Raw genomic sequence first — 27457 nt, forward strand, 5'->3', positions numbered from 1 at the left:
GTGTCTAGCCTTGTTTATTGATTGTATCTGGCCTTGTCTGAGTTACTAAGCACTTCTGCTGTGTGTAAACAGTAGGGCTTCAGGTAGGAAAGAGATTATAGCACTAAAAAGTTAAAGTTTTTGGTAACAGATTCATCCTGTAATGTTCACTTTTTTACATTCTTGAAACAGGGGGACAACCTCACAAAAGGAGAAAGACCTCTGATGCAAATGAAACTGAAGATCACTTGGAATCTTTAATATGCAAAGTAGGAGAAAAGGTATGATCAAAATAGGTACAGGTTGTGATGGGCTTAGAGTGTTAATTGACTGTGCTTGATTAATTCTGCATCTGAAAACTTGATGGTCTAACTTGTGGTCAAATTTTGTATGGCCATGCATCTACATCCCAAAGTAGGTGCATATTAAAAGCTTTGGAACGCAGATAGTTAAGAGTTAAATGTTTTTAGTAATTTTCATGGAACTTAAGTCTTAGAGGAGACCTTAGAAAGCAGTCTGCTCAATTTGCAAATGAAGACCATTTGGATACTTGAGGTAGTTTGCCCAGTCATATAATGAGTGAATTCGTTACAAAAGTATCAGTAGGCAGAGCCTGGGATGTCCTCCCACTTCTAATACTTGTTCCGCTGCTTTTTAAATTTCATTTGTTTTCTTTACAGGGTTTTCTAAAGAATAATAACAACCTGAATTTATTTATACTAAACTGTCAGAGTGCCTTATGTGTAACTTTTTTATCATCACCTGGAAAATTTTAATGCACCAATTGCTGGGTACCTGACAGATATTTAATATGCTATCCTATCCTCTACAGAGTGCCTGCTCTTTGGAGAGCAACCTAGAAGGCTTGGCTGGTGTTTTGGAAGCTGATCTTCCTAATTACAAGAGCAAGATCTTAAGGCTTCTTTGTACAGTGTATGTATACAAAAGATTTATGAATCCAGGTGATAATGTATTATCTACTCTTAAATGCTTGGGAATGTTCGGAAGATGTGTTTATGTTCCATATCATCTGGTTTCATTCCATGGGGAATTTGTCAGATGAAATGATCTTTGGCCCTTTGGTGAACTCTTAGAGATAAATAGCATGAAAATTGAGCATTTTTTTTGTTTCTTGAATCCTTAGACTCATTTGAGTTGACTGCTTTTTAAGTGAGAAAGCAGACAACTTCACATTTAGCAATCTTCTTTTAAGCACATACAATTAAATGTATATAATAGAGTTTAATTTATATTTGTAATCAGTAATATCAAACAAATTTGAGAACTAGTCAGTCACTCAAGTAGTAGCCCTTCTAGAAGGCTGAAGATGCTTTTGGAGCTATGACATAATAGGCATAATCTTTCTCTGAGTTAGGTTAGCTAGAATGAGTATCAGCACTTAATTTGTAAGGACATTAGTGTGGGAAAGTCTCATGTGAGATCATGAAACAGTCTCTCCCAACAGTGGAATTAGCAATCCAGATTTCTTATCACTCAAGTAGACATTGATTACTCTAAACTGTATGCTTTGCAGAGAAGTGGCTATGATTTCTGGATAAAAGAGTCTTCATTATGAAAGTGACTTCGTCGTTATTTCAGTTATTTTAAAACAATGTTTTTGTCTTAAATTGCCTACAACTCAGTTTTTAAATTTACAAGTATACCCACAGATTGAAACTATAGGTCGATTTTTAACTTCTCATAAAGTATAAATAAATTCAGATACAGTTTTTTGAAGGAATCCGATTAATATTCAGGAAGACATGTCCTCACACTAGGAAACTACTAAGAAAAATAACTTGGCTATAGTTATCCATAGATTCTTTCTGTTCTGAAAGCATTTATGGGAATGGAGTAGATTCATGTTTAAACTCTGGAAGCCTTGACTTTGAGATGGCCTGAATTGTCCCTAACACTGCTAGGAACCTTGGGAAAATGCAAAAAATGTTAAGAGAATCTGAATGATCATGAGTTCCCATTCACTTTTCTTTTTGAGCTAATTGCTAAAGGCTGCCTAAATTAGGGATCAACATATGCTTTTTTTCAAAAATTTATTACTGTGATCCTCTACTTTTCAAATAATTTTAATGAAAATTAACACACTTGAGTAAGCAAATTGAGATGTAAAGAAATCTTACTCTATTAGAATACTGTGTTAAAAATTCAACAGTTTAATAGGAACTGGCATTAGTTCTGAAGTTTTTCTAAGGAACTAGAATAGTGTTTCTCAAAGTGGAATTCTGATCCCATGACATTTGGTCAGCTGAGTTTAGAATGTTGATTGCTCTGTCTCCCCCTTAATGATTCTGTATTAAAAAAAATTTGTTTCATTCAACAATTCTTAGGTATTTTACCACAGAAACCATTTTCTGTAAATCTGCCATTCAATTCCACTAAGCATATTGAAAGAAAAGCTAGTCTAGAGTTTTATCTATTTTAATTTGATGACTTCACAGTTAGAGTGTTTTATTTTCTTTTAACTCTAGGATTAACTGATAGAATCAAAGTGAAAAAATTGAGGTAGCTCTATCTACAACTCTCCTCAATATTTATGCCTTTTTCGAAATAGTTTTAAAAATAATAGTTAAATGTAATGCTTTTCTAAAGTTAATAAAATGATTAAAAAATTATATAGTATAAAATTCAGCAACTTAATGCTGTTGTGTTTGGATCTTCTTGTTGTACTGGCTTCTGAAATCAGTGCACGTCTTTTACCTGAGAAGTTGACCATTTATACAACATTAGTTGGACTACTGAATGCCAGGAATTACAACTTCGGTGGAGAATTTGTAGAAGCCATGATTCGCCAACTGAAAGAATCATTGAAATCAAACAATTTTAATGAAGCTGTATATTTGGTAAGTTTTTGGCCTTTTGACTTTTGGGAGGTTTCTGGTACGTTATGAACTTAGTGTCGGAATGGAGGAGAGAGGTGAGCTGCAACCAAATAATTTATCTTTTCTCTTGAAATACAGTTCTCCACTCACCATAACAGCTGCCCTCTTGAAACCATTCTTCTTAAAGATACAGAGCTCATTACCAAATCCAATGATACGGCTTCTTTTAACTTTAAATCCAGATTGACCTCCTTATAATAAATGATGCTTTACACTTCTTAGCTCTTGGTTTCTGCTGTACGACTTTCTTCACGACCTCCTGCTGCCACCTGTGTTTTATTTCTCAGGCTCCTTTTTCTGGGTCAGCTTCCTCTGCCCCTTTTAAATTTCTGTGTTTCTCAGAATTCTGTCCTCACTTCACTTTTTTTCAAATATTCTCTTTTAAAGCATTCCCATTCTCATAGCTTTGTAAACTACCTTTATTTTGATGACCCTCCCCCTCCCCACTATAGTTTTAACTCCTGCTTCAGCATTTCTCCTGAGCTCCAGACCTATGTTCCAGATGCTTCCTAGATAGCCCTAAGGAAACTTGCCTGAATGTTTACCCCTAAATTAATACATTATTCATACCTCCTTTTCTCAGTCCTCACCCCAACCCACACAAGTGGCTGGTATTTACTGGATAGCTACCCAAAAACCTGAACATTGATTTTTGTCTTCCCTTTGCCATACTCTAAGCAGTCCCCAAGCCCTGTCAGTTCTACCTCATAAATTTCTCTCCAATTTGTCCCTTCTCTGTCTCCAGGGCCTCTAGTATAGTTCATGCCTTCCTAAATGGAAATGGAATTAAGCCTTATTAACATGTAATGTTTAGACTGACAGCCTTATTAATATGTGTAGACAGTGGGCCTCTGTATATTAGGAATAAATATATATGCTTGTTGAAGGTACGTGATCAAATTCTTTTCTACTGCGTATACAGTCAAAAGAGTTGGACACTGATTAGGCTATAAGATTAAGTTCAAACTTCATTAGCTTGACCCATCATGGTTGCCCCTGTCTGTTTCTCTTTGCCTTCCATATATTCCCAGCTCTGTCAGAATTACTTGTGGGTCCCTGAACACACCTTGTGTTTGAACCTCTCTGTTTAGAAGCCTCTCCAGTTGAGGATACTTTACTGATTCTTCATGACCTAGTTTGATTGTTACCTACTTTATGATGTTTTCCCTTACTCCCTTTATCCCTGTTTCTAGAACACTTTTTCTTTATCTTCTAGTATAGGAGTCATCCTTTTGGGTCAAGATTGTGCACGTCCCACTAGTCTATGAGCTCCCATTTGACAGAGACTTTAATAGTGCTTAGCAGTGGCACACAAAGGACACCCAATAAATTTCTGTTTGTTTCCATTTCTGTGGTCCAGTGAAAATTTTTCTCAACCAAACAAAAATTATTGGTTGTAGTAGCTAGAATATTACAGTTTAGGTTCTAGTGGAGTAGACTTCCCTTGTAGCTCAGCTGGTAAAGAATCTGCCTGCAATACGGGAGACCTGGGTTCTATCCCTGGGTTGGGAAGATGCCCTGGAGAAGGGAAAGGTTACCCACTCCAGTATTCTGGCCTAAAGAATTCCATAGACTGTATAGTCCATGGGGTTGCTAAGAGTCAGACACAACTGAGTGACTTTCACTTTGACTTCCTAGGCTGGTATAAATGTAAAGCTGTACATGCAGATTCCTGTCCTTCATACAGTCTCTTTAAAAACTCCTCAGCTCTGCTCTTGGAGCACAAAAGCAGCCAAAGACTACATGTAAACAAATGAGCATGGCTGTGTAATAATTGATTTGTGGACACTGAAATTTAATTTCATATAATTTGTATGAATCAAAATATTATTTTGTTTTTTTCCAAGCCTTTAAATATCTAAAACACCATTCTTAATTTACAAGTTCCTTAAAAAACAGGTAGTGGCCTAGATTTGGTCCTTGGGTAAAATGCTTGTTTTACAAATATTATAAAGGACATTTAGATTTAATAGAAATTGCTTTCCCCAATAGGTCCGTTTTCTGTCTGATCTTGTGAACTGTCATGTCATTGCTGCCCCATCAATGGTTGCTATGTTTGAAAATTTTGTAAGTGTAACTCAGGAAGAAGATGTGCCCCAGGTAAGAAAACCCCTGGTGCTGGATTTCATTCATATGGTATGAGGAATTTTTCACTAATAGCCCTTTAGCAAAAAAAAAAAAAAAAAAAAACCAGATTAATAGATATTACATTATAAATTCTTAATATCTGAAAGTTAAGCCAACTGGCATAATGGTCGATCCTCATGACATATGTATATTAGTTAAATGATTCTGCCTAATAAGATTAATATATCTGAAAATGCTCTGAATGAGCTGACGTCTTCATTAGCCCTATAAATACTGTCCATAGGATTTCATTCAGGAATAAATATGATGTGAATGAAACTTCACTAGCACCTATCTTAAAGGCACCTTTTAAAAACTTCTTCAGGTGCGACGGGATTGGTACGTGTATGCGTTTCTGTCGTCCTTGCCCTGGGTTGGAAAGGAGTTGTATGAAAAGAAAGATGCAGAGATGGACCGAATCTTTGCCAGCACTGAAAGCTATCTTAAGTAAGGGCACAGCAGCATGGTAATGGTTTTGTGTCCCCTTAAGGTTTTGCCCAGGGAATTCTGTTTTAAGTTTGGTTTTCTATTAATAGGTACCTCTTTGAATATTGTTAATAGCTACATAGTTACAAATAAAGCTGAAGAAGTCTAAAGATAAAAATTTGCTTTCTCATTACACTAAGCTACCTTCAATATTTTTTAAATGTTTTATATTTTTCAAAAGTTGTAGTTTTATATTTAATATATACATGTTTGCAAAAGAAGAATGAAAATAAGAGTGTGAATGTTCTAACATTTGAATATATCCTTCTCTCCTTTTATACAAGTGATGCTCCAGTATACAGATTGTTCTTCTATGCACACTTCCTTTTCCCCCCTTAATACAGGTTGGATTTGTTGTGTAAAATATTTAGCTCTACCTCATTCTTCTAACAGCTGTATGGTATTCGACTCATTTAATGTACCATAATTTCTTTAATTCGTTTCCTGTTGGTAGACATTGAGCCTATTGCAAGTCTTTGGCTATTTTAAATTGCGTTTCAGTGAATATCTTTGTACGTATGTCTTTGTGTACATGTGCAAATGTGTGTGTGGGTTATGTGAATTTTTAGAAATGGCATTACTAGGTTGAAGTGTCTTAACAGTTTTAATTTTGATAGATTGTTCAGTCAGATTGCCTTCCAAAGAGATTTTACTCTTCCAGATCTCTTCTAAAGTGATTGATTATTTATCAGTTAGCCTTCTGCCAGCAGTGTTTTCAAAACTGTATTTGCCTACATTTTGGCAATACAATACATTATCAACGATTCTGCAATCTGACAATTTGACAGGTTAAAATGTTTCACTCCTGTGATTTGCATTTTCTTAATTATGAAAGCAACTGAACATCTTTTCATGTTTTTAAAAACCTAAATGTAGATTTTCATTTTAACTTTTAGAAGACGCCAAAAGACTCATGTACCCATGTTACAAGTATGGACCGCAGAGAAACCACATCCGCAAGAAGAGGTAAATTGACTTTCGTCTCTTGTGATAGATACAAGCACAATCAGAGTAGATTCTTAATCTCTGACATACCCAGTCATCCCATTTGTATACCATAGCTATGTTTTCACACTTCGTATCAGGGGTTCAGCTCCTCATAGCCCTAGGCATATAGTGTATTTTTAATAAATATTAGAATGTCCTTAGAACATTCCCTATTCTGTGGGATTCCAGATATCATAGAGTTGATGTATTTTTTACTTAATTGCCCAATTTGAAAAAATAAGATATAACAGCCCCAGACAGACTTTGTAAAGTAATTGAAACGTGTACAGAAACATAGCACTATTCTTTTGTAATGTGTTTAATAAGTTAGCTTGCTTTTGTACCCTATATTTTAGAAAGTAGTAGATTTTTGGTTTTGTCTAGTCAAAATGTTATTTCACCTAGCCTCCAAATATCTATTAATTGTTAAAAATTAATCTGTCTTTAGTATTTAGATTGCCTCTGGGCCCAGATTCAGAAATTGAAAAAGGATCGCTGGCAGGAGCGGCACATCCTAAGACCTTATCTTGCCTTTGACAGCATCCTGTGTGAAGCACTGCAGCACAACCTGCCTCCATTCACACCACCTCCTCACACAGAAGACTCGGTGTACCCAATGCCAAGGGTCATCTTCAGAATGTTTGATTACACAGATGATCCTGAGGTATGTGCATGGTCAGCAAAGGTTTCTTTCAAAGGGCCTGTGTTATGTTGTACTTACGGTTTCATCTTGTTAGAATTATGCCTGCAGGACATTTCAATTTTGAGTCATTTGTTGTCTGAGAGGGTCAGTGGCAGTGAGGTTAACGTCTAATTCAGTGAATGGAATCATTTCATTATGTAAGAAATCATATTTAGCCTGTATAAATGAAGAGACAGCGTGGTGTACAATCAAAAAGTATAGGTTCAAGAGCCAGGTTGGTTTGGGTTTTAATCCCGATTTAGGCATATCCCAGCTGTGCGATCTTGAGTGAATTATTTACGTTAGTTTCCTAAATAGAATAATAATTAGTATATAGCTCACAAAGTTGTAATGAGGATTAAATTGTTAATATACACACATAAGGTATACAGAATGATATATGACACATGGTAAGTGCTCAGTAGTGTTTAAAAATCCCAAAGATAAGTATAAGCTGACTTTATAGTTCTTAAATATATATTTTTTTAATTATGAGGTCAAGTTGTTGATAGCCTTTATCCTTTAGCAGATTAAAAAATGTATACGTTTGATAATAACATTTAGTGTAAAAATTTACATTTTAACTATGCTTTACTTTATGCCTTTGTGTTTAAATGACTGTTAACTTTAACACCCAAGCAGCAAGCATAGTGATCACTGGATTGGTGCTGAACAGAAACTCGCCTAACTAAAGTGCCATGTGGTAGTGGTGGTGTAGTCGTGCCTGACTCTGCATAATCTCGTGGACTGTAGGCCCACAAGGTTCTCTGTCACACCTGTTGCTTGTACGTTCCAGTCAGCATAGAGCAGAGTTCCTCAACCTCAGCACAATTGATGTTTTGGGCTGTGGAATCCTTAGTTGTGAGGCTGTCTTATGAATTGTTTGATGCCTAGAATTCTCCCTGGCCTCTGCCTTCTAGGTGCCAGTAGCATGTCAGTTGTGACAACCAAAAATGTCTCCAGAGATTGCCAGATGTTCCCTTAGGGGCAAAATTGCCCCTGGTTGAGAACCACTGGCGTAAGAACCCGTATTACCACCTAAGGTCAAATTTGAGTTTTCTTCATCCGCCTTCTCTCTTCTATTCTATGGAAAGTTGTTTTTGATCAGTGAAATTTTAGTGTATGTATATTCTATCTTAGAGTTAATAGTTGTTGGGTAATGGGTTAGTTAGTTGCTCAAGTCATGTCTGACTCTTTGCAACCCCATGGACTGTAGCCCTGCCAGGCTCATCTGTCCATGGAATTCTTCAGGCAAGAATACTGGAGTGGATTGCCGTTTCCAGGGGATCTTCCCAACCCGGGGTAATCGGTTATAAATACAGAGTTATCAATTTGCTACCCACTTGCAGTATTCCATATATAATAAAATGCTTTAGTCAACTTTATGTAATGGTCTAATTAGGTGTATGTAATTGGAAGTCTACTTTACAATAAGACGATTAGAATCTTTGTGATTAGGTATTTATTTGTGCAAAGGGAACATTAGGACATCAAAATCTGCCTCTCCTGTACTGTTTGTAATTGGTATTGCCTCTGTGATGTGCCCATCATCCTTTGCCAGAAGAGCATAAATATACAAGATATCTTAAGAGGATTTGGTTGTTTAGTTCTGGTCTTTCAAAAAAAATTTTGTTTTTCTTTTTTGATTAGAAATTGTAAAGTAAAAGTCACCATTAAAAGACTACAGTGGTCACTAAAAAAGGAAATAAAAATAAACGCATTGAACCTGTTTGCTATGCATATTTTTAAAAATTAAACAATACGTAGATAGTGTTCTTTAACCTTTTTAAAAACAACACAGTGTGGATATCTTTCAACATATATGTGATTTTTTTATATCTACATAGTGTTTTAAATAAAATTCCCCCCCCTCCATGTGTGTGTTTTTTAAAAAAAAGAAAAACACAGTGTGGATATCTTCCAACATGTATGTGATTTTTTATGTCTACAGAGTGTGTTAAATAAAATTTCCCCCCCTCCATGTGTTTGTTTTTTTCCAGTTTTATTTTTAATTTATTTTATCTTTGGCTGTGCTTAATCTTGTTGCTGTGCAGGCTTTTCTCTAGTTGTGGTAAGTGGGGGCTCCTCTGCTGCAGTGCTTGGGCTTCGCATTGCAGTGGCTTCTCCTGTTGCGGAACACAGAGTCCAGGGCGTGCAGGGTTCAGTGGCTGCAGCACATAGACTCAGTAGTCGCCGCCCCTGGGCTCCAGTGCTTGGGCTCAGTAGTTGTGGTGCACAACAGTAGCTGTGGTCTTAGTTGCTCTGCGGCGCGTGGGATCTTCCTGAATCAGGGCTCGAACGCATGTCCCATGCGTTGACAGGTGGATTCTTTACCATCAAGCCACCATGGAAGCCCCCTCTCCATGTTTTTTTATGGAAGTAATCCAGTCTCATTGTGTAAAAAACTAAATCAAGGACTAACAATATACAAAAAATTATAGTTTGCATTTAAGTTAATGATTTAATCATTTAAGACTTGAGGTGGGCAGAGATAGTAGTGTCAGGTAGAGGAAAAACTATAACTGATGTTCTAGTTCTCTTGTAGGTAGGGGAACACAGAAGTAAAATTTGTTGAAATACAGAGCTTTCACACTTGTGAACTTTTATTCTCAGCATCCAATATAAAAAGTATTGGAACATAATAAGCTCTCATATATTTTGTTAAAGAAATGAAAACTATTTTGTCTGGCCCTGTAGTATATAGCTGTCGTTTTGATTCCAGGGTCCTGTAATGCCAGGGAGTCATTCAGTGGAAAGATTTGTAATAGAAGAGAATCTTCACTGCATCATTAAGTCCCATTGGAAGGAAAGGAAGACTTGGTAAGATGCTTTTCATGGTACTTTTACTAGTGTGGCAAAAAAGTAGTAATCTTGATGATTTAGAAAGAGCAAAATACATGTTAAGAGTAAGAAAGTCTTCCTCTTCCTGGTTTCCGGCTCACTACGACCAATTTCGAAAACACTTGACTTGCTTTCTGGGAGCACTTCAGCTTCAAATAGTACTTTTCTGGATGCTGTATAGTACTGTAGTGCTTTATAGTGTTATGCATATGATGCCTGCTCTTTTATGTGGATATTTTCCATATGTTCTGGATAAATTAATTTGAGTGACAAGCTATTTTGGGGATGAATGTTGCAGGAATAAATGAATACTAATGGTTTTGCTCTGTTTCCTAGCAGTTAGACATCAAGCTTTGAAAAAGTTTATTTTTAATGTTTTCTAAAACCTTGGAAAGTTTTAGTTTGGATTTTAAGATGGAAAAGAATATAGCATTTTGGGGATAGTCTACCATATAAAACTATTTAAGTTAGTAGATCTGAATGTACTTCCTTACTATTATTTACATTCTTTCTGATCTTTCAAGGAGTTTTGGATATACATTAAAGAGTTTCCCTTAGGGTAGAAAAAATAATTTGTGCTGTAGTTAGATGAAGTAACTGAAATCTAGAACATTTCAGAAAATATTTCCTTTATATCTACACACACTGTTTTTGAAACTGCTTATTTGGTTTTTCATTTATCTGTGTATACTCACTGAACTTAAATTACACTTTTTATAGTGCTGCACAGCTAGTGAGTTATCCTGGGAAGAACAAGATCCCCTTGAACTACCACATAGTTGAGGTATGCATTCCAGATGGAGCTTGTTTCAAAGTCTCAGAATCTTTCTGTTGACTGTAAAGTGCAATCTGCTTTTGGCCTTTTGTTATTGTTCTTGCTGCTTGTCAGATAATGAAAATTAACAGAGAAAAAGAGGAAATTGCTTTCAGTTTTGGAGCTCTGTTAACAATGTTAGTCAAGAGAAAAGAGAAGGTTAAGCACAGTAACCAAACAGAATTTTGAGTTGCCTACAATTTATTTATTTAGTATGTCTTCATTCATGGATAGTTATCATGGATACTGTAAGTTACCTCTAACTCTAGCAGTTCATTGGCCACTTAACAGATGTGTGTGTGCGTGCGCATGTCTGTGCTCAGTTGTGTTCAACTCTTAGTGACCCCATGGACTATAGCCTTCCAGGCCTCCTCTGTGCATGGAATTTTCCAAGCAAGAATACTGGAGTGGGTTGCTGTTTCCTTCTCCAGGGAACATATGTATAAGCGGCTTAAATACTTTATAATAATCTTTAGGCAGATAACCCATTTTTTAACTGTGTTTATCTGGTTTCTTACTACTAGCATACTCTGGACTAGTATATTATTTCCTGTATCACAAGGGTAGGGAAATACGAATTCTTATTTAGAAATCAAAAGAGCCAATTGTTTTGGAAGTGAAAAGAATAGATAATGCTTTTGATTCCATATTAACTCATACAGTTGAACACCTTATAGAAATTTATTTCCCAAAAAACAGTATTTTCACTTGATACATGAGTCAGACTGTCAATTATATTATTCCTTTATGTTAGAACGCTCAGTGTGAATATAATTACAGTGTCTTCTTTAATTCACTTTTTATTCATACTCTACGAGTGTGAACAGTGGTGTAGTGCATCTGTGCGCTATAGATAGACAGTGCATCTGTTCTGTCTTCACAAAACTTGTGAGCATGCTTAGGCTACTGGATTTCACTCATTGACATGTCAATTGAAGTGTAAAACGTAAGTCACATTTTAAAAGCTGCAAAATGTTTAGAAATTCATACAAAAGTGTGGGAGATGGGAGTGAGGAGGAGGAATGCAAACTAGGCTTTAGAAGTCTAGGTATGTGGCCCACAAATTATAATGGAGGATGAAAACAAGTCTCCGAACAAGAGCATGGCCAAAATGTCTGGGACTACCAAAAAGGTAGTAACTGTGCAGAATGACTTAACTATCTTCTGATCCCATCCTCAGAGCCTACAAAGGGCTTTTATTTCTTATAGAGCTGAAATTCTGATGGCTCTATGAGTCCCTAGTAAACTACCTCCCTGAACTAACTCTGATACTTTCAAAGTTGAAATTTAATTCTCTGGAAATATCAGCTAAGCATTAATTTTTGCATATTCTTATTGAGTTACAGAGATAAGAAATCTCAATTTCTTAGATACTCAATCATAGGTCTTTGTGTTTTAGAGAGCATAGTTTTTAAGGTTAAAAAGTTACTTTTCAGAATTACGAATATCACAAAATTTAGAACACTGAGGTCTTTCTAAATAGTAGAAGTGCATGGATCGCTGTTGAATTGAGTGCTGACTTGTGATTCCCTTGTAGGTGATCTTTGCAGAGCTGTTTCAGCTTCCAGCACCGCCTCATATCGATGTGATGTACACAACACTTCTCATTGAACTGTGCAAACTTCAGCCTGGCTCTCTACCCCAAGTTGTATCCTTTCCTTTGTTTTTAAACGTCCTCTGTTTGGCCTGGCTTTACAAGATTATTAAATATTTCTGCTGGGTGGGTTTAAATCACTTCATGAAAACAGTTTGGCATTTCTTTAAAAGTTGAAAATCACATATACCATACAATCAACCACTCTACTCTTTGTTGACTAAGAGTATTAATGTTTATAACTTTATGTGTAACAGCCCCAAACTGGAAACTGTCCAAATATCCATCAATACATGAATGGATAAGCAAATTTTGTTACAATTATACAATGGAATACTACTCAGGTTGAAAAAAAAAAAGAACAGATTTTCAATGCAGGCATCAACATGAGTGAATTGCAAAATATATGTTGAATAAAAGATGCCAAACAAATATGAATTCATAGTATATGATCCCATTTACACAGAGTCCTAGAAAATGCAAATAATGTAGTGACAACAGACCAAGATTTGCTTGGGGGCATAAATGGGAAGAAGGGAGGATGGATTATAAGGAGAATGTAGCAATTTTGGAGGTGATGTAAATGTTTATTATCTTGATTTCACAGGTGTATACAGGTCATGTGTTATTGTATATCATTGATACCTCAAAGAGCAGTTACTTGAAAAGAATTACTAGCCATTTCATGGACTTCTAGGAAATGTTATTCATTTTTTCTATTACAGATTTATTTTCAAAGAGAGTATAGTTTCCTTATCCTGAAATTCACAGCTTGCACAGGCAACTGAAATGTTATATATGCGTTTGGACACGATGAATACTACATGTGTAGACAGGTATAGTATTGCCCCCTCCTTTTTTTTTTTTTTAATATTTGGCTGCAGTGGGTTTTAGCTGCTGCATGTGAGATCCAGTTCTCTGACCAAGAATCGAACTCACGTCCCCTAAATTGGGAGTGTGGAGTCTTAGCCACTGTACTACCAGGGAAGTCCCTGCCTTATTTCTATAGTGTTAGCAGCTTCTACTCCCTGTACTTTGTAAAAGTATTTGATCAGAAAAATTTTTGCCCTTTTAAGAATTTCCAAGTAGGTTTTTCTTTCTTGCCTCCTGCAAATAATCCTATATATAATAAAGCTCATACTTGTTGTAATATAGCATTTCACTTTCTAGTCTTAATTTTCAATGTGAAATGATACCCATGCTGAAGTTTTCTTTAATTTCATTGCTTATTTGTTTGGTGCTTTGGTATGGTTACACTTGCCCTTTGTAATTAGGTAGGTAAGCTTTTAAAATAGACTTTATGCTAATTCATATGTAGAAGCAGAGTCTAATCACGTATATTTATTATGTTTATATATTATGTATTTGTTTATAGATAGTGTCTGTTTCTAAAATAATTAACTTCTCTATAACTACAACTTCAAGACTTGGTTTATACTAAAGACCATATTGGATTTTTACAGCTGTGTTGATTGGCATGCCCACTGTTGTCTTTTGGGTGAAATCTTCCTGCCTCTGTTAGCTAACATGCTCTCTTACTCTGTCACTTTCCCAGATTAGCTCAGAACCGATAGTGCATATTTTCCATAATCTGTCACGTCCATTGTTGAAATGCAATATTTGAAAACTATCAGAAAAGGCTACCCTGTGTGTTGACCTATTATCTTGAGTAGTTTTAATGATTGAAATTATAGGGACATAAGGGATATGCTTTAAGGTGTCTGCTGAGGTTTTTCCCAGTCTAATTAATAACCTGCCGGTTGCTCTGGGCATTCCAACTATGCCATTCATTCAGCAAGTATTTACTGGGCTCTTACAAATTTCACAGTATTATATAGTATACTAAAGTGATCCCTGTCTAGTTAGATCAGGGGTTCTTTAAGAGAAAAAGGGGCTTTGATGGTACGTTTTGTTGTTTGTGGTAAAAAGGGCCTGGTATGATAATGAAAGCCTGCGCTTTGGCTCTTGCATTTATAAAATGTTTTTGATCTTTTTTTGCACCTCACAGCTCTGTTTCACTGTCAGTTAAATGGAATAATACATCCCTCAGCAGTTACTGTGAGAATTAAATTATATAATATAAACATATATAAGGTTCTTGATATAAAACAGGCACTTGAGTCGTATCTGTTACTCTCTTGAAAAGGATAGCACTGTTAGGAGGAGTGAGATGGGGACTGTTATTTTTTTGAAATAGATGAGTTTCAGGATTTGCACAGAGAAGGGTAGGTGGCAGGAGAAAGTAACAGCTGTAGGTAGGGTGAAAATAGGGTCGTCTTTGTCTGAAGAATTATGTGAATTCCTATTATAAACTGCAACCATTCATCCTTTTCCATCTTCCACCCTTTGTGTAGGTTTATTAATTGGTTTTCCCATCATCTAAGTAACTTCCAATTCCGTTGGAGCTGGGAGGATTGGTAAGTAGTGTTATCTCTCTCTTTTCTCTACAATTTACCATTTTAAAAAGTAATATTTAAAACTATAATATAAAAGCCATCCTTTTTGTGATCTGAAAGATTTAGTTTTATATATATATATATATAAATGAAATAATCTGGGTAGAAGGGAACTATTTGCAGCTTAATACAAGGTAGATATAGGTGCAGATTATGTGTAAGAACTTGTAAAACTGTATTTTGTCATTAGGTCAGATTGTCTTACTCAAGATCCAGAAAGTCCCAAACCAAAGTTTGTAAGAGAAGTTCTAGAAAAATGTATGAGGTAAGTTCTTTGTGTTTTCTCCTTAGCTTAGGTGGTCTCATTTCTGTGGGGGAGGTTTCCCTTCTCTGAATGTATGTCCAGAATATCATTTTTAAAATCCAAGTACCTATCTTTCTTCCCTTTCAGATTTAGGCTGAGAAATTAGGGCAGCCATGCCGTCTGGATTCTATGTGAATTAAGTCAAAAAGTTCATTTTTGTCAAATATACTTTGAAATAATTTCAAATTTTAGGAAAGTTGCCACAATAGAACTCTGTATCATGTTCATCTAGATCCCCTAGTTAACATTTTACTACATTTATTCTAATGTCTAGTCCTTTCCCTCTCTGTATAATATCTACCCTTTATATTGATCTTTTTCTGAACTTTTTGAAAACAAGTTGCAGATATGATGTCTGATCATCCTTTAATAGTCGGTGGTATATTTCCCCAAAACAAAAAAAAACTTCTCCATGACCAGCACACAGCCCTCCAGATCAGGATCTGAGCTGATACAGTAATACCACTATACAATCCACAGATGCTGCTGAAATTTTGCCAACCATCCCAACAGTATTTTTTTCCTTTCTGGTCCGGAATTCTATCCAGGAGCATGTATAGCATTTAATTGTCATTTTCTTCTGATTCCTTCACCTTGAACTGCTGTTATTCTTTCTCGTTCACATCATTGTCAGTTTCAAAGAATGCGGGCCTTACTTTGTTGTGTCGCCTTGGTGCATCCTCATGACTCAAGTCTCGCATTGTCCACCACTAAAGATGTTAATTATATGGCCATGTCAGGCTTCTCAACCTGAAACTCCCCGTTTTTCCCTTTGTAGTTGATTAATATTTTGTGGGAAATATCCTGAGGTAACACTCCCGTCTTACATCAGATCTCCACTGCAACTCGTACTTTTATTTGCCACCACTATGATGATCCTCAGGTGATGATTCCCTTTTTCTGTTATTCTTTCTACATTTATTAGTTTGCTTTCTACTGTAAGAAAGAGCTTTCCTTTTTTACCTGTTTATTAATTCCTATGTTTGTATATCAGTAGAGACTATTTCATTCAGTGGATTATAATTCATTGCTGTCATTACTAATTTGATGCTTAAATTGCCCCTGATTTGTCCACTGGGAGTCCTTTGTGCCTTCTGTGTCTTTTTTTCCTTTCTTTAATGTTCTCCCTCCATTCATTGAGCATTTCCTTATTTCTGGCACAAATGTTCTGGGCTCTTCTTATGTTTCCTTGCCCCCTTCCTGGAATCATCTATTCATTCAAAGAGGCGGAGTTTCTTTTAGTGGAGCATGGCATTTAAGTAGCAAGGTCTGGACACTTGATGTGTTTATTGCTATTGGGTGTTACTGGTTTTCCGCCCTCTAGATGGACAAGCATAGTGAATATCTTCATGCACACATATACCCATACATACATAAATCTGTTTTTATATCCACCTAGATGTGTGTATCTTTCCAGTTCCAACCCAACATATCATTTTTCTTCCTAGCCTTCCCCTTTGCCATGATTTCTAAATACCTTGGCAGACATTAAGAAACTTGTCTCCCACTGTCTTAATAAGTATTTATCTATTACAATATAACCAATCTCCCAACCATACAAACTGTTTCCTTCACCTCATCCCACCCTACCATCACCACCTCACATCCTTGGCCACCAGGCTTGTGGACCCACTGGCCCACATCTCAGTACAAACCAGAAAGTTCTGAAGACGACGTGAGTTCTGTTGTGCTGGCCCAGACAGGAGTTAAAATGACTTGTTGCCCCTTTACTTCTTGGTTGTCAGCTGAGTGCAGGGTGTTGATCTTCTGAGTAAAGTGGGATATTACCAAAGAATGAAACTGATGAATGGTGTTTTCTGAAGCTTTTATTTATATTGTAGGTTGTCTTACCATCAGCGTATATTAGATTTTGTCCCTCCTACCTTCTCAGCTCTATGTCCTGCAAACCCAACCTGCATTTACAAGTATGGAGATGAAAGTAGCAGTAAGTAATGAATCCTCTGTTTTTCAAAGGTACTAATGCAAATATTAAGTCAATTATCTAAGGTGGAGAAAGTGAATTATTCCTCTTCTTGGGTTTATATTTTCTCTGTTTGAAAGGTGATTTCTCACCAGCCTCTGTTGTTTTATTTGCCCTGTCATAATTTTAAACATTTACTGTGATTTCCTTAGTTATTACTGTCTTGTAACTGTTTTTAATATTGTTTATAATGTTTTATTCATGAGATTTTAAGTGGTGTTAAGTATAACAAGATGAATTTATAGCCAGAACTTACTAAAATGAAAGTATGTGTTTGTCATGGCAATTCTGATTACACGAATCGATTTATCATCTGCTCACAGTACAGGCGTGGGAACGTAGGTGCACATAGAGGCTATGTTTTACCTGCAGTGCGCCTCTAGTCTAGAAGTAAATTCTTAGACATACTTTCTTTCTTTTTGGTCACGCCACTTCTGAGATTTGCACTGTAAATCAAAGGGACTGTTTAATTTGATATGCCATATTGTGCGTTACACTTAGTGGAGGGGAAGGCTGTGCACCGGTGAGCAGTGGCAGAGGCAGGTGTGGAGTTCCCGTTAGTCTTTTTCCACGGCACTGTGCTCAGCTCCTCTGTGAGCCTTCCACTTCATGTTGTGTAGCAGTTCTTTGTATCTTAAAACTCACTCCTCTCCCTTGCTTTCTCACATTGCACCCCTGCTTCTCCATCTGCACTTCAGACCACACCTGTTTTCCTTGAAACAAAACTCGGTTCCAGGGCTGCATATTCCATTTCCTATGTTACTGTGTCACTTACTCCTTAAAACAACTCTTGAGAAATAGGTATGTTTTCAACACCAGTTTTACAGTGAGGGAATGGCTTCAAAGAGGTAAAGCCCAGACTTAAATACTGAGCAGCCTTGTTGTTGATCACTGTGTTTTCTGCAAAAAGCAGAGCGTGATGTGGTACTTAGAAGTGCCACATTTTGATTTCTGCTTTGTACTGGCTCAGAGAACCATAAGATACAGTCTTTGATATCAAAGAGTTCAGACTTCTGTCGAACACTGAGCTTTCTTTTTTCCCCACAGAAATAACTCAGCCTCCAGCCTAGCGTTTAAGGCCCACCTAAACTGTTGTTTCTACTTGACGATTTGTCATTTCCACTCCAGCCAAGCCCACTTTGTTTTTTCCATGCTTCTCATTCTTGGTTTTACCTTTGTTTGTACCATTATCCCTTTCTATTCTCTGATTCCTGTTCTCTCTTCAGGATCTAGCCCAAGCTCCACTCTTGTAAATATTTTCTTAACCTTTAGCAAGCCAGTTTCGTGCTACTCTCTGGCTACTTTTTATGTGAGTATCTTGGTTCCTTATCTAGAATGTAGACTTGTCGATGGTGGAGGATTTTTCTTCCCTTTCTCTCCCACTCTCAAGAAAAGTACAGAGCACATGTGAATTGTTGGAACTGACTTTATTCATTACAAGTGCTTAGTAACTCATATTCTGTGTCAGAATTGCCTTTTTTGCTACCTCTTTGTCTACCTTACATTAAAAGTAGATTTCCAGTTGCTCTGGTGATGCTGTACAACATGTATTAGCACAGATTGTATACAGTAAGGACCTGACAGATACTAACCAACAGTAACCATGTGGAGTCACAGCACACAAGCATCTGGCTTATGTAGATTCACGAATGTGGATTCAGCAAAAGAGAAAAGCAAAGAGTCTGTCTTAAGTTGACAGCCTGCACCTTGTTCAAAAGGTGCATTAGGGAAAAGGAGGATCATTGACCAAAATGAAAGAGAAATACATTGATTCTCAGCCTTTCAGCTTAGAGGCCTAGGGATTTGAGACCATCAAAGGAGAGTTGCAGCTGTGTTTCCCAAGGAAGATCCATACCTGCCTCACACTCTGAATTTCAATTATCTCCATGTTCTTAAGGAAGTGTTGAGACAAGAAACCTATTATGCCTTATTTTAGGTGAAAAGCCATTGACATATTGAATGAAACTTTCATATGTGATTATCTTTATACAGAATAAATATTGACCTTAGGATAGAGAGTACTCTGTTGTTAAAGAAATTTTTAAAAAGTTTTTCAGTTATTTAACTCTTTGCATTCTGTGCTTAGACTCTCTTCCTGGACATTCGGTTGCCCTCTGTTTAGCTGTTGCCTTTAAAAGTAAAGCAACCAATGATGAAATCTTCAGCATTCTCAAAGACGTCCCTAATCCTAATCAGGATGATGATGATGGTAAGGGAATTAAATATTTGTTGAATGGAACTATGTATGGGCCAGGTTTAAGTAGAAGCATAATTCTCATACAGTATATTTGTTTAGCCTGACAGCCTGTCAGTTATTCCCCAGAACACAGGTATCTGTTCCCTTAAGCATTGCCTGCTTTCACTTTAGAGAGGTTCATGCACAGGAACACTTGGTGTATTATAAAGTTGGACGTTCTCTCCAAATTGAACTGTAAGTTTATCATCAACAAAAGATAAGACAAAAAGGCATGAGAGGGACTTGTTTTGTCATCTATTAAAACATCTTGGAAACTACAATAACTCAAACAAAAAAAGACAAATTAGTGAAACAGATAAAATCTACTGGGACAACGGGGTAACCATTTAGGAGGAAAATTTTGTTAGATCTGTACATAATGATGTGCAGAGAAAAATGACTTGAAATATTAATGGAGTTTAGATTATTACTCAGATTTTGTTTAGATTTTTCTAAGAAATTTGTATTATGTTAGAATATATTTAGAAAGTATAATTCAGAATGTTAAATTTAGACATTGTCAGACATCTTAGGACATAGCCTGAAGTGTAAAGGGTTCTCTTTTACTATTTATCTTGCCACCATGTAGAGAGATAAGAACAAAGAAATCTATGTGGTATTTGTAAAAAGAAATGGATCATATAGAAGAATTTGGGAAACAATCCCCCAAAACTTCAGAATTAAGGTCATGCAGAGTATATGCAGTTAATCAGTGAGGGTCTTTTATTGTCTGTTAGTACTCTTGAGACATTGCTTGAATGTGGGACTTAGTATTTGGATATGAGTGTGCCATGTGTTTAGCAATACAGGTTAGGGACCAAAGAATTGCTATACTTAATCTTCCTAACTCTCTTTACTGTGGACTGTTGCTCAGATGAAGGATTCAGCTTTAACCCACTGAAAATTGAGGTCTTTGTACAGACTTTGCTACACTTAGCAGCCAAGTCGTTCAGCCACTCCTTCAGTGCTCTTGCAAAGTAAGTACAACCAGAACACACATGTTCTCTTGAGGGTTTAAAACTTTGCTGGGTGAATACCAGGGTGTAGTAGTTTCTACCTTAAGATTATTGAATATAAAGATCTTAATAGTATCATATAATTTGATACAATGGGTTTTGGTTTGTGGTAGCTAAAATCCCCATCCTATGGCTCCTGTCTGTGGTTTGCACCTATATATAAAGTGTACATTTTTTCACATAAACCTGTAGAGAAACAAAAACCTGGGTCCATAGGACAGTCAAAAAGTTCCCACCTTGTCCAAGGATCTTCCTAAAAAGAAGGTGAGCAGAATTGAGAGCCAGCTGCATTTTGGGGAGCCACCCAAAGGTTGACATCTAAAGACAGAACTTTTTAATTCCTCATACAGTCTAAATGAAGAAAGAACACACAGATATTCTTCCCAGTCAGGCAGAGAAACTAGACTCCTCACCCCATCTCAACTTCCAAGTCTATGAGACTTGCAGGGCTCCCACAGAAGGTGCAGGCAGAATACTATACTTGTGTTAGGAGACTATTCCTTATCCCCCATCTATCCTTAAATACACAGTAAACTAGAGTCCTTGGTTTGATAGTATTTTGTAATTCTAAGCTTTTGAGACAAACGCCATACAAACTGAATTCCTAATCATACCTTTTATATTCCTTTATGGTTAATGATGTTTGCTTCTTCTGTATGTATATACTGCACTGGAAATTGAGTAACGTTGTAAAGCTTTGAAAATATTAAGATGCTCAGTAAGTTTATATGTGCTATTTCTGCCCCCACCCCCGCCAACCATGAAAAGGTTTCATGAAGTCTTCAAAACCCTAGCTGAAAGTGATGAAGGAAAATTACATGTTCTAAGAGTCATGTTTGAGGTCTGGCGGAACCATCCACAGGTAAAAACTAATTAGATATGTTGAGATGCTGATTGTATAGGTATAAAAAGAAGGCACTTGATATCATTGTTTTAGTTTGTAGAACATGAAATTTGGCTGTGCCCTTCAAACAGTTTTTAAATCTATAATTTTAGTGCTGTGAAAGTAATGATGCTTGAGTCATTCTCTAAAGAGCAAGTGTTATGATTTGGTTTGATATTATAATATCTCAACACATTTTAAGTAAGAATGCTTATTTCTTGGAAGGTTCTCCAGTTGGGTAGGAGATAGTTCTTTAATCTATCCAGTTTCTATTTTTAAACAGGCCCCAGATTTCTCAAATCTCAATATACTATTGTACTGTTTTAATACCATGTGTTATAAAGAGGCATTAAAATAAACTTTGGAGTATATTTAAGACATTTTTCATGATAAAACTTTAGGATTAACTTTGGCACATTATTAACCAGGATATTTTTGCACTAACTAACGCTTGTGGCCAGCAGTTTATTATATAAATGAATACTGAAATATCTACAGTCAATAACATCCAGGTAACAAAAGATATATTACTAAATCTCTGGTCAGTATGTCTTAAGTATTAACATCCAGAGTTTCTTTTTGCTCAGTTTTTGTGTTGTTGTTATATTCTTACAAAAAGTACCAGAGCCAAGCAGAAGGGAAAACAAATCTTGAGACCTAATGGTCAAATTGTTCAGTTCCATAGCTACTGAATGTTCACAGCCATCCTATTTTAACTTTTGTAGCAGTGGGATTATTGTGGCCTACATATAACTGTGACTTACCTGAATAACTTCTTTCCTCTGACTATAGATGATTGCTGTACTAGTAGATAAGATGATTCGTACGCAGATTGTTGACTGTGCTGCAGTAGCAAATTGGATCTTCTCTTCAGAATTATCTCGTGACTTTACTAGGTAAAATGGGTTAATTTACAAAGTTCCTATTCTCTAAGAATTCTTATACATGAGCTCCAAATTCTGGTTCAGACCAGGTTAATACTAGTATCATAGTGGTCCACTCTGGACTCGGCAGGGTTTCTTGCACAACGGAAGTACACACAACCAGTCTGGTTGCAGTGTCTCTTAGGGACACACATATAAGTCGAATTAGGACTTAAAAGTAGAAATGCTTACAAAGGATCCAAACTGTTGGGCAAAGAGATCAGGCTGTATGTCAGGATCTCAGCTAGACAATGAGACAGGGCAGGAGTTCACACTAAGAACTGGCAGAAATCAGTCCATTGTAGATTAAGTACACATTATGGAGGGATTGAGGAAAGCCTGGTGGGCACCTGAATGCCACTGGGGGAAGGAGGTCTCACCTTAGTCATAAAAATCCTAGATATAATACACAGAAAATTCTCTCTCGACTCATTCCCCCTAAAGGAAAAAGACTTTTCGTTAAGTTTGGTTCTTATACATGAAGCAGAGTCCACAGGCTTTATACCTGATCAGGGCTAGGACAACAGGAGTTGACACAAAATAGGAAACCCATTACTTGCAAAGACATAAATATCCATCACAACCTTTATCCTCTTCACTGTATTTGTTATTGGCTTAGGGCTCTAAGCTGCATCTTTCGGGTGAAGGAGTGTGGTCTAAGATTATCATACCAGCCAAGTTGGCACTCAGAAATGAGAGCAACAGAAGGGTATTCTCAGATGTGCAACAGCTCAGAAAACCACTCAAGTATGTGTTAGCCATCATCCTTAGTGGTTTACGTCTGCAACTCTAACTCTGCAAAGCCTTTCTGACCAGCTGACTGATGCAGAGTTAAAGTACTCTGCTCCTTTAACCTGTTTGCTAACATTCTAGACCTTGTTTCATAATATTCCACTTAAACTGTCATCATCCAGATTAAAACTTGTAGAAGGAAGTACTCTTCTGTGCTGTATATCCTGGGGTTAGGAGACATAATGTTATAGACATAAAAAGGAGTTAAGAAGCTACTTAAGCACACTGATATTTATGCAATAAACATTTAAAGCACCTACAGGTGATCCTGGTACTTGAGTAGTTTGAAAAAGTAGTTGACATAAGTATCTCATTCCTAAAGGCCCAGTTTATCAACTAATGAGGTTCTTTCATGTTCCAAGAGAATTGGCTGAGTTTGTGCTAGTATAAAGCATGTGAATGAGCCTCAGATTAGGTTTCCATTTCAAAAAAACTACAATAAATAGTGTTTACATTCAAAAGAGAGAAAAATGTATTTTTGTTTCTAGGGTGTTTTTTCTGGTTTGCCATTTCACTGACTATGTATACATACATTCTGTGTGTGTCTAGTAGGGGATGGAAATAAAAATGACAAGGACCCAGTATTGCCTTCAGGAAGCTCATCTGGATCTAATGGGTAGAGCTAGATCGTGTGCATGATTGATTGTGCAAGAAAAATTATGTTGCTGGAGAAATATACCTTATTCTGCCTAAAGAATAGAAGGCTATAATCAGACCTTAAGTATGTGTAGATTACAAAAGTTAAGAGGTCTTATTTTGAGTATAGTTTAACATACAGTAACCAAATGCCTTATTACTTTAAGATTGTTTGTTTGGGAAATCTTGCACTCCACAATTCGTAAGATGAACAAACACGTTCTCAAGATCCAGAAAGAGCTAGAAGAGGCTAAAGAAAAACTCGCAAGGCAACACAAACGGGTAAGCCTTGTGTCGACTATAAATGGTCAAAGAAAATAATATAAGAAATCATTGAGAATATTCATTGCCTTGATGGGAGCTTTTTGAGACCAAATCATGCAGAGCTGTTTGTAGCAATGGAGGAAGGGGAAGGACTGGTGCCTGCTGCTCTCTGTCGTTTTCCTGCATGGTGAACCTGTTAAGCAAGCCACAAAGCTTACTTTTTCCATAGTTTACCATCCTGTTGCCTTCCCAAAGGAGAAGGAAGGAGGACACTGGTGTTTCTATAAAAGTTTCTGATGCAAGAGGGAAAGAGAAGACTCATGGTGTTCACCCCTTCCCTGGTACGGGGGTGGGGAGGGAGCAGGGCAAGAGGAGAGTGTCTTTTCCAGGCCCATAAAATACTCCTTGTATTATTAATATGTTTAGTATTGTAGCCATCTGGGGCAGCAGTGAGCTGGATGTATTCCTGAGATTCAGCAGATAGCACTGTTGTTCTTCATGACAGTTTTCCAGTGTTACACACATTTACCAGAAAAAGGTAAAAGCAGGTTTGATGACTTACACAAACCTAAGACACTGTTAAGGTAAATGGCATCATCCCGATTTTATACGTGAACCTACTCCAGAGACTTGACTTCACGCCACCCTGTTCTCTAGATATGTGGTGTCCATATGCTAACCACTAGCCACATGTAACTTTAATAAAATTTGAATACAATGTAAAATTCAGTTCCTTAGTCACACTAACCACATTTAAGTGCTCAGTAGTCATGTGTGGCTATTGTGAGGGCAGTGCAAATTTATGTTAAAGTTTTGTGATGAGAGGTTCCCAAGACCCTAGCACTATGTTTCTCCTAGGAGCAACAGTTCAGTGTTCAGAGTTCACAGCAATTTCATAAAACCACCATTGTAAATAACAATAATCAACTGTACATTTTACAAAGCTGTTTTCATTTTGAATGAAGACTGTGACATACATTTCCTCCTTGAGTGGACTGTCCTGTAAAAGGCATAAGTCATTCTGCTATATACGAAGCCCAATGCCATTACCCAGGACAAGTGCCACTGAATTTCCCTGGCCTAGATAAGCACTTACAGGACTTCGGATGTTTGTTTGCCTGTATGTTTGGTTCTTTTCTTGTGGAATAGAAGTCTTCAGATAGTATTTGACCAGACACAGTAAAATCCTCAGGTCTGCTTGTTGGGGTTTACTACACTGGAATTCTAAATGGTTGTTTCCTTTTGTTCCTTGGCATTCCAAGCGAAGTGATGACGATGACAGGAGCAGTGACAGGAAAGATGGGGCTCTTGAAGAACAAATAGAAAGACTGCAGGAAAAAGTGGAGTCTGCTCAGAGTGAACAGAAGAATCTCTTCCTTGTCATATTTCAGGTATCGTGACTTGGGACATTGATAGGTGCAAAAAAACCAGTTTATTTCTTTAGTTTTAAAAAATGTTTTTAATCATTATGAGTAAGGTCTTAAATGTATAAAAATTTACATAGGAAATAAAAGTTCACTAATTGGAGGTAATTCTGTTGTTAGTTACCATGTATATTTTTTCTTGCTTAAAAAAAAATGGGGGATGCTATTATTAAGTACTTGTAGATCTGTTTAGATGATTGCTTTCCTTCCTGAAGATTTTTGTGTATACATTCCTGTTAACATTTCTGATTATGTCCTTAAAATAGTCTAAGAAAAATTACTAGCATAAGTAATCTAAATATTAAAGGTTAGATTATTTTTGTATTGTCAAAAATGATGTGCTACTCACCTCATCAGGCTTCCCAGGTGTCTCAGTGGTAAAGAAGTCTTCCTGCCAATGCAGGAGATGTGGGTTTGACCCCTTGGAAAGGGAAGATACCCTGGAGAAGAAAAGGGCAACCCACTCCGGTATTCTTGCCCAGGAAATCCCGTTGACAGAGGAGCCTGGTGGGCTACAGTCCATGGGGTTGCAAAAAGTCAAAAACAACTTAGGGACCAAAGACTAAACAATGCATGTTATCACTGGTCTGCCTTTCACACTTCAGTGTTTACTGAATCATGAAAGTCAGGGGTTCATACCACAAAGATAGGGTGAAACAAGCAATACCTTTGAGGTCTCTTGGTCAAAAGTGTGATTGTTTCTGAAGTATAAGAATTTTTACTAACACCTCTGGAACTTTGTACCCTATTTCCAGCGTTTTATCATGATCCTGACCGAGCACTTAGTACGCTGTGAGACTGACGGGACCAGCGTGTTAACACCATGGTATAAGAACTGTATAGAGAGGCTCCAGCAGATCTTCCTACAGGTTTGTGGAAAACTTTGATTAGGATAATAAACATCACTGTTCTCAGCCATGGGAATTCTCTCCTAGCTCAGTTAGAATGCAGTCTGTAAGTAACAGAGCTGCAAAATGACATGACTTAAGCAGTGGTGGCTCAGTCAGTAAAGAGTCTGCCTGCATTGCAGGAGACCCAGGTTTGATCCCTGGAGAAGGAAATAGCAACCCACTCCAGTATTCTTGCCTGAGAAATCCCATGGACAGAGGAGCCTGGTGGGGTCGCAAAGAGTTGGACATGACCAAGCCACTAAACACAGCACATCCTCAGCCACAGGGATTCTCCGTTTTAAAAAAGCATCAAAGTTGTTAGGTTATATGGTACCTGTAAGCCCTTTAGTTAGTGTCCATTTGTTCCTACCATTGCTCATCAGAATATTTAGGCTTAAAATTGGCTCTATATCAGCATCAAAGTTGTTAGGTTATATGGTACCTATAAGCCCTTTAGTTAGTGTCCATTTGTTCCTACCATTGCTTATCAGAATATTTAGGCTTAAAATTGGCTCTATATCACTCAGACTCCTAATTGCCATTCTCTTTGTTGGAGAGCCTAGCTGTGACACAAAATAGAAAAATGCTAAGGGAAGAGTAATAAGATTTTAAGAACCTCTTTAACTCCAAAGTTCAAATGATAATAGTGCTTCTGGAGGCACTATTAGTAAGTTCCCTGAGGTTCTTACAGAAAGCAGACCGCAACACATACTCTGTTAGATTTAAGTTAGATTTGAAGTAGAGTGGTATCTTCAGACACCAACACCCCAAGCAAATCCTTATTGTTCTAGACAAGACTGATTAAAGCAGAAGGCTTAAAGGGGGAAAAAAAGTTCCTTGAAAAATCTAGAGTAAATTTTTTGTTGGAGGCTTATTTATTGTCAACACCCTGATCCTATAGGAATCTGAATATATTAAAGTTTATATATGTACATATAGAAGAAACTTTGATTTTCTGATGATTTTTTCCAGTTAGGCTCAGTAAGTCACTGATTTTCAGTAAGACAGATAACCTCTATTTTAAAAGATAAAAAACAGTGAGGTTTGGGTTTCCTGTTTTGTGGAATACTTAACAGATCACTGGGTAATTCTGAAATATAAATAGGTTAAATATTTTTTTCTTAACACATCTCTTTGCTTAATGCCCTAACCAAAAAATGAAATGATTTCCAAAATTTCTTCATAGTTCATCCCTTGTCTGGGCAACTTTTAAAAAGTCATACTATATACTCTGTCCTAATTAGG

General features: G+C 36.8%; 1 protein-coding gene across 1 annotated transcript in view; it reads left to right on the plus strand.

The window, feature by feature from the left end:
- Positions 1-27457, plus strand: part of NCBP1 (nuclear cap binding protein subunit 1) — a 37846-nt gene that overhangs the window by 8038 nt on the left and 2351 nt on the right. The window contains exons 2-22 of the mRNA XM_018052200.1: positions 172-260; positions 812-912; positions 2681-2837; positions 4869-4976; positions 5329-5450; positions 6386-6455; positions 6925-7140; positions 9881-9978; positions 10720-10783; positions 12351-12461; positions 13179-13243; positions 14762-14824; positions 15054-15128; positions 17009-17112; positions 19235-19357; positions 20259-20361; positions 21169-21262; positions 22076-22179; positions 23802-23916; positions 25161-25289; positions 26078-26191. Coding sequence (XP_017907689.1) covers positions 172-260; positions 812-912; positions 2681-2837; positions 4869-4976; positions 5329-5450; positions 6386-6455; positions 6925-7140; positions 9881-9978; positions 10720-10783; positions 12351-12461; positions 13179-13243; positions 14762-14824; positions 15054-15128; positions 17009-17112; positions 19235-19357; positions 20259-20361; positions 21169-21262; positions 22076-22179; positions 23802-23916; positions 25161-25289; positions 26078-26191 — 2225 coding nt within the window. The remainder of the gene's footprint in view (positions 1-171; positions 261-811; positions 913-2680; positions 2838-4868; positions 4977-5328; positions 5451-6385; positions 6456-6924; positions 7141-9880; positions 9979-10719; positions 10784-12350; positions 12462-13178; positions 13244-14761; positions 14825-15053; positions 15129-17008; positions 17113-19234; positions 19358-20258; positions 20362-21168; positions 21263-22075; positions 22180-23801; positions 23917-25160; positions 25290-26077; positions 26192-27457) is intronic.

This window comes from Capra hircus, chromosome 8, assembly GCF_001704415.2.
Source record: "Capra hircus breed San Clemente chromosome 8, ASM170441v1, whole genome shotgun sequence".
Lineage (NCBI taxonomy): Eukaryota > Metazoa > Chordata > Mammalia > Artiodactyla > Bovidae > Capra > Capra hircus.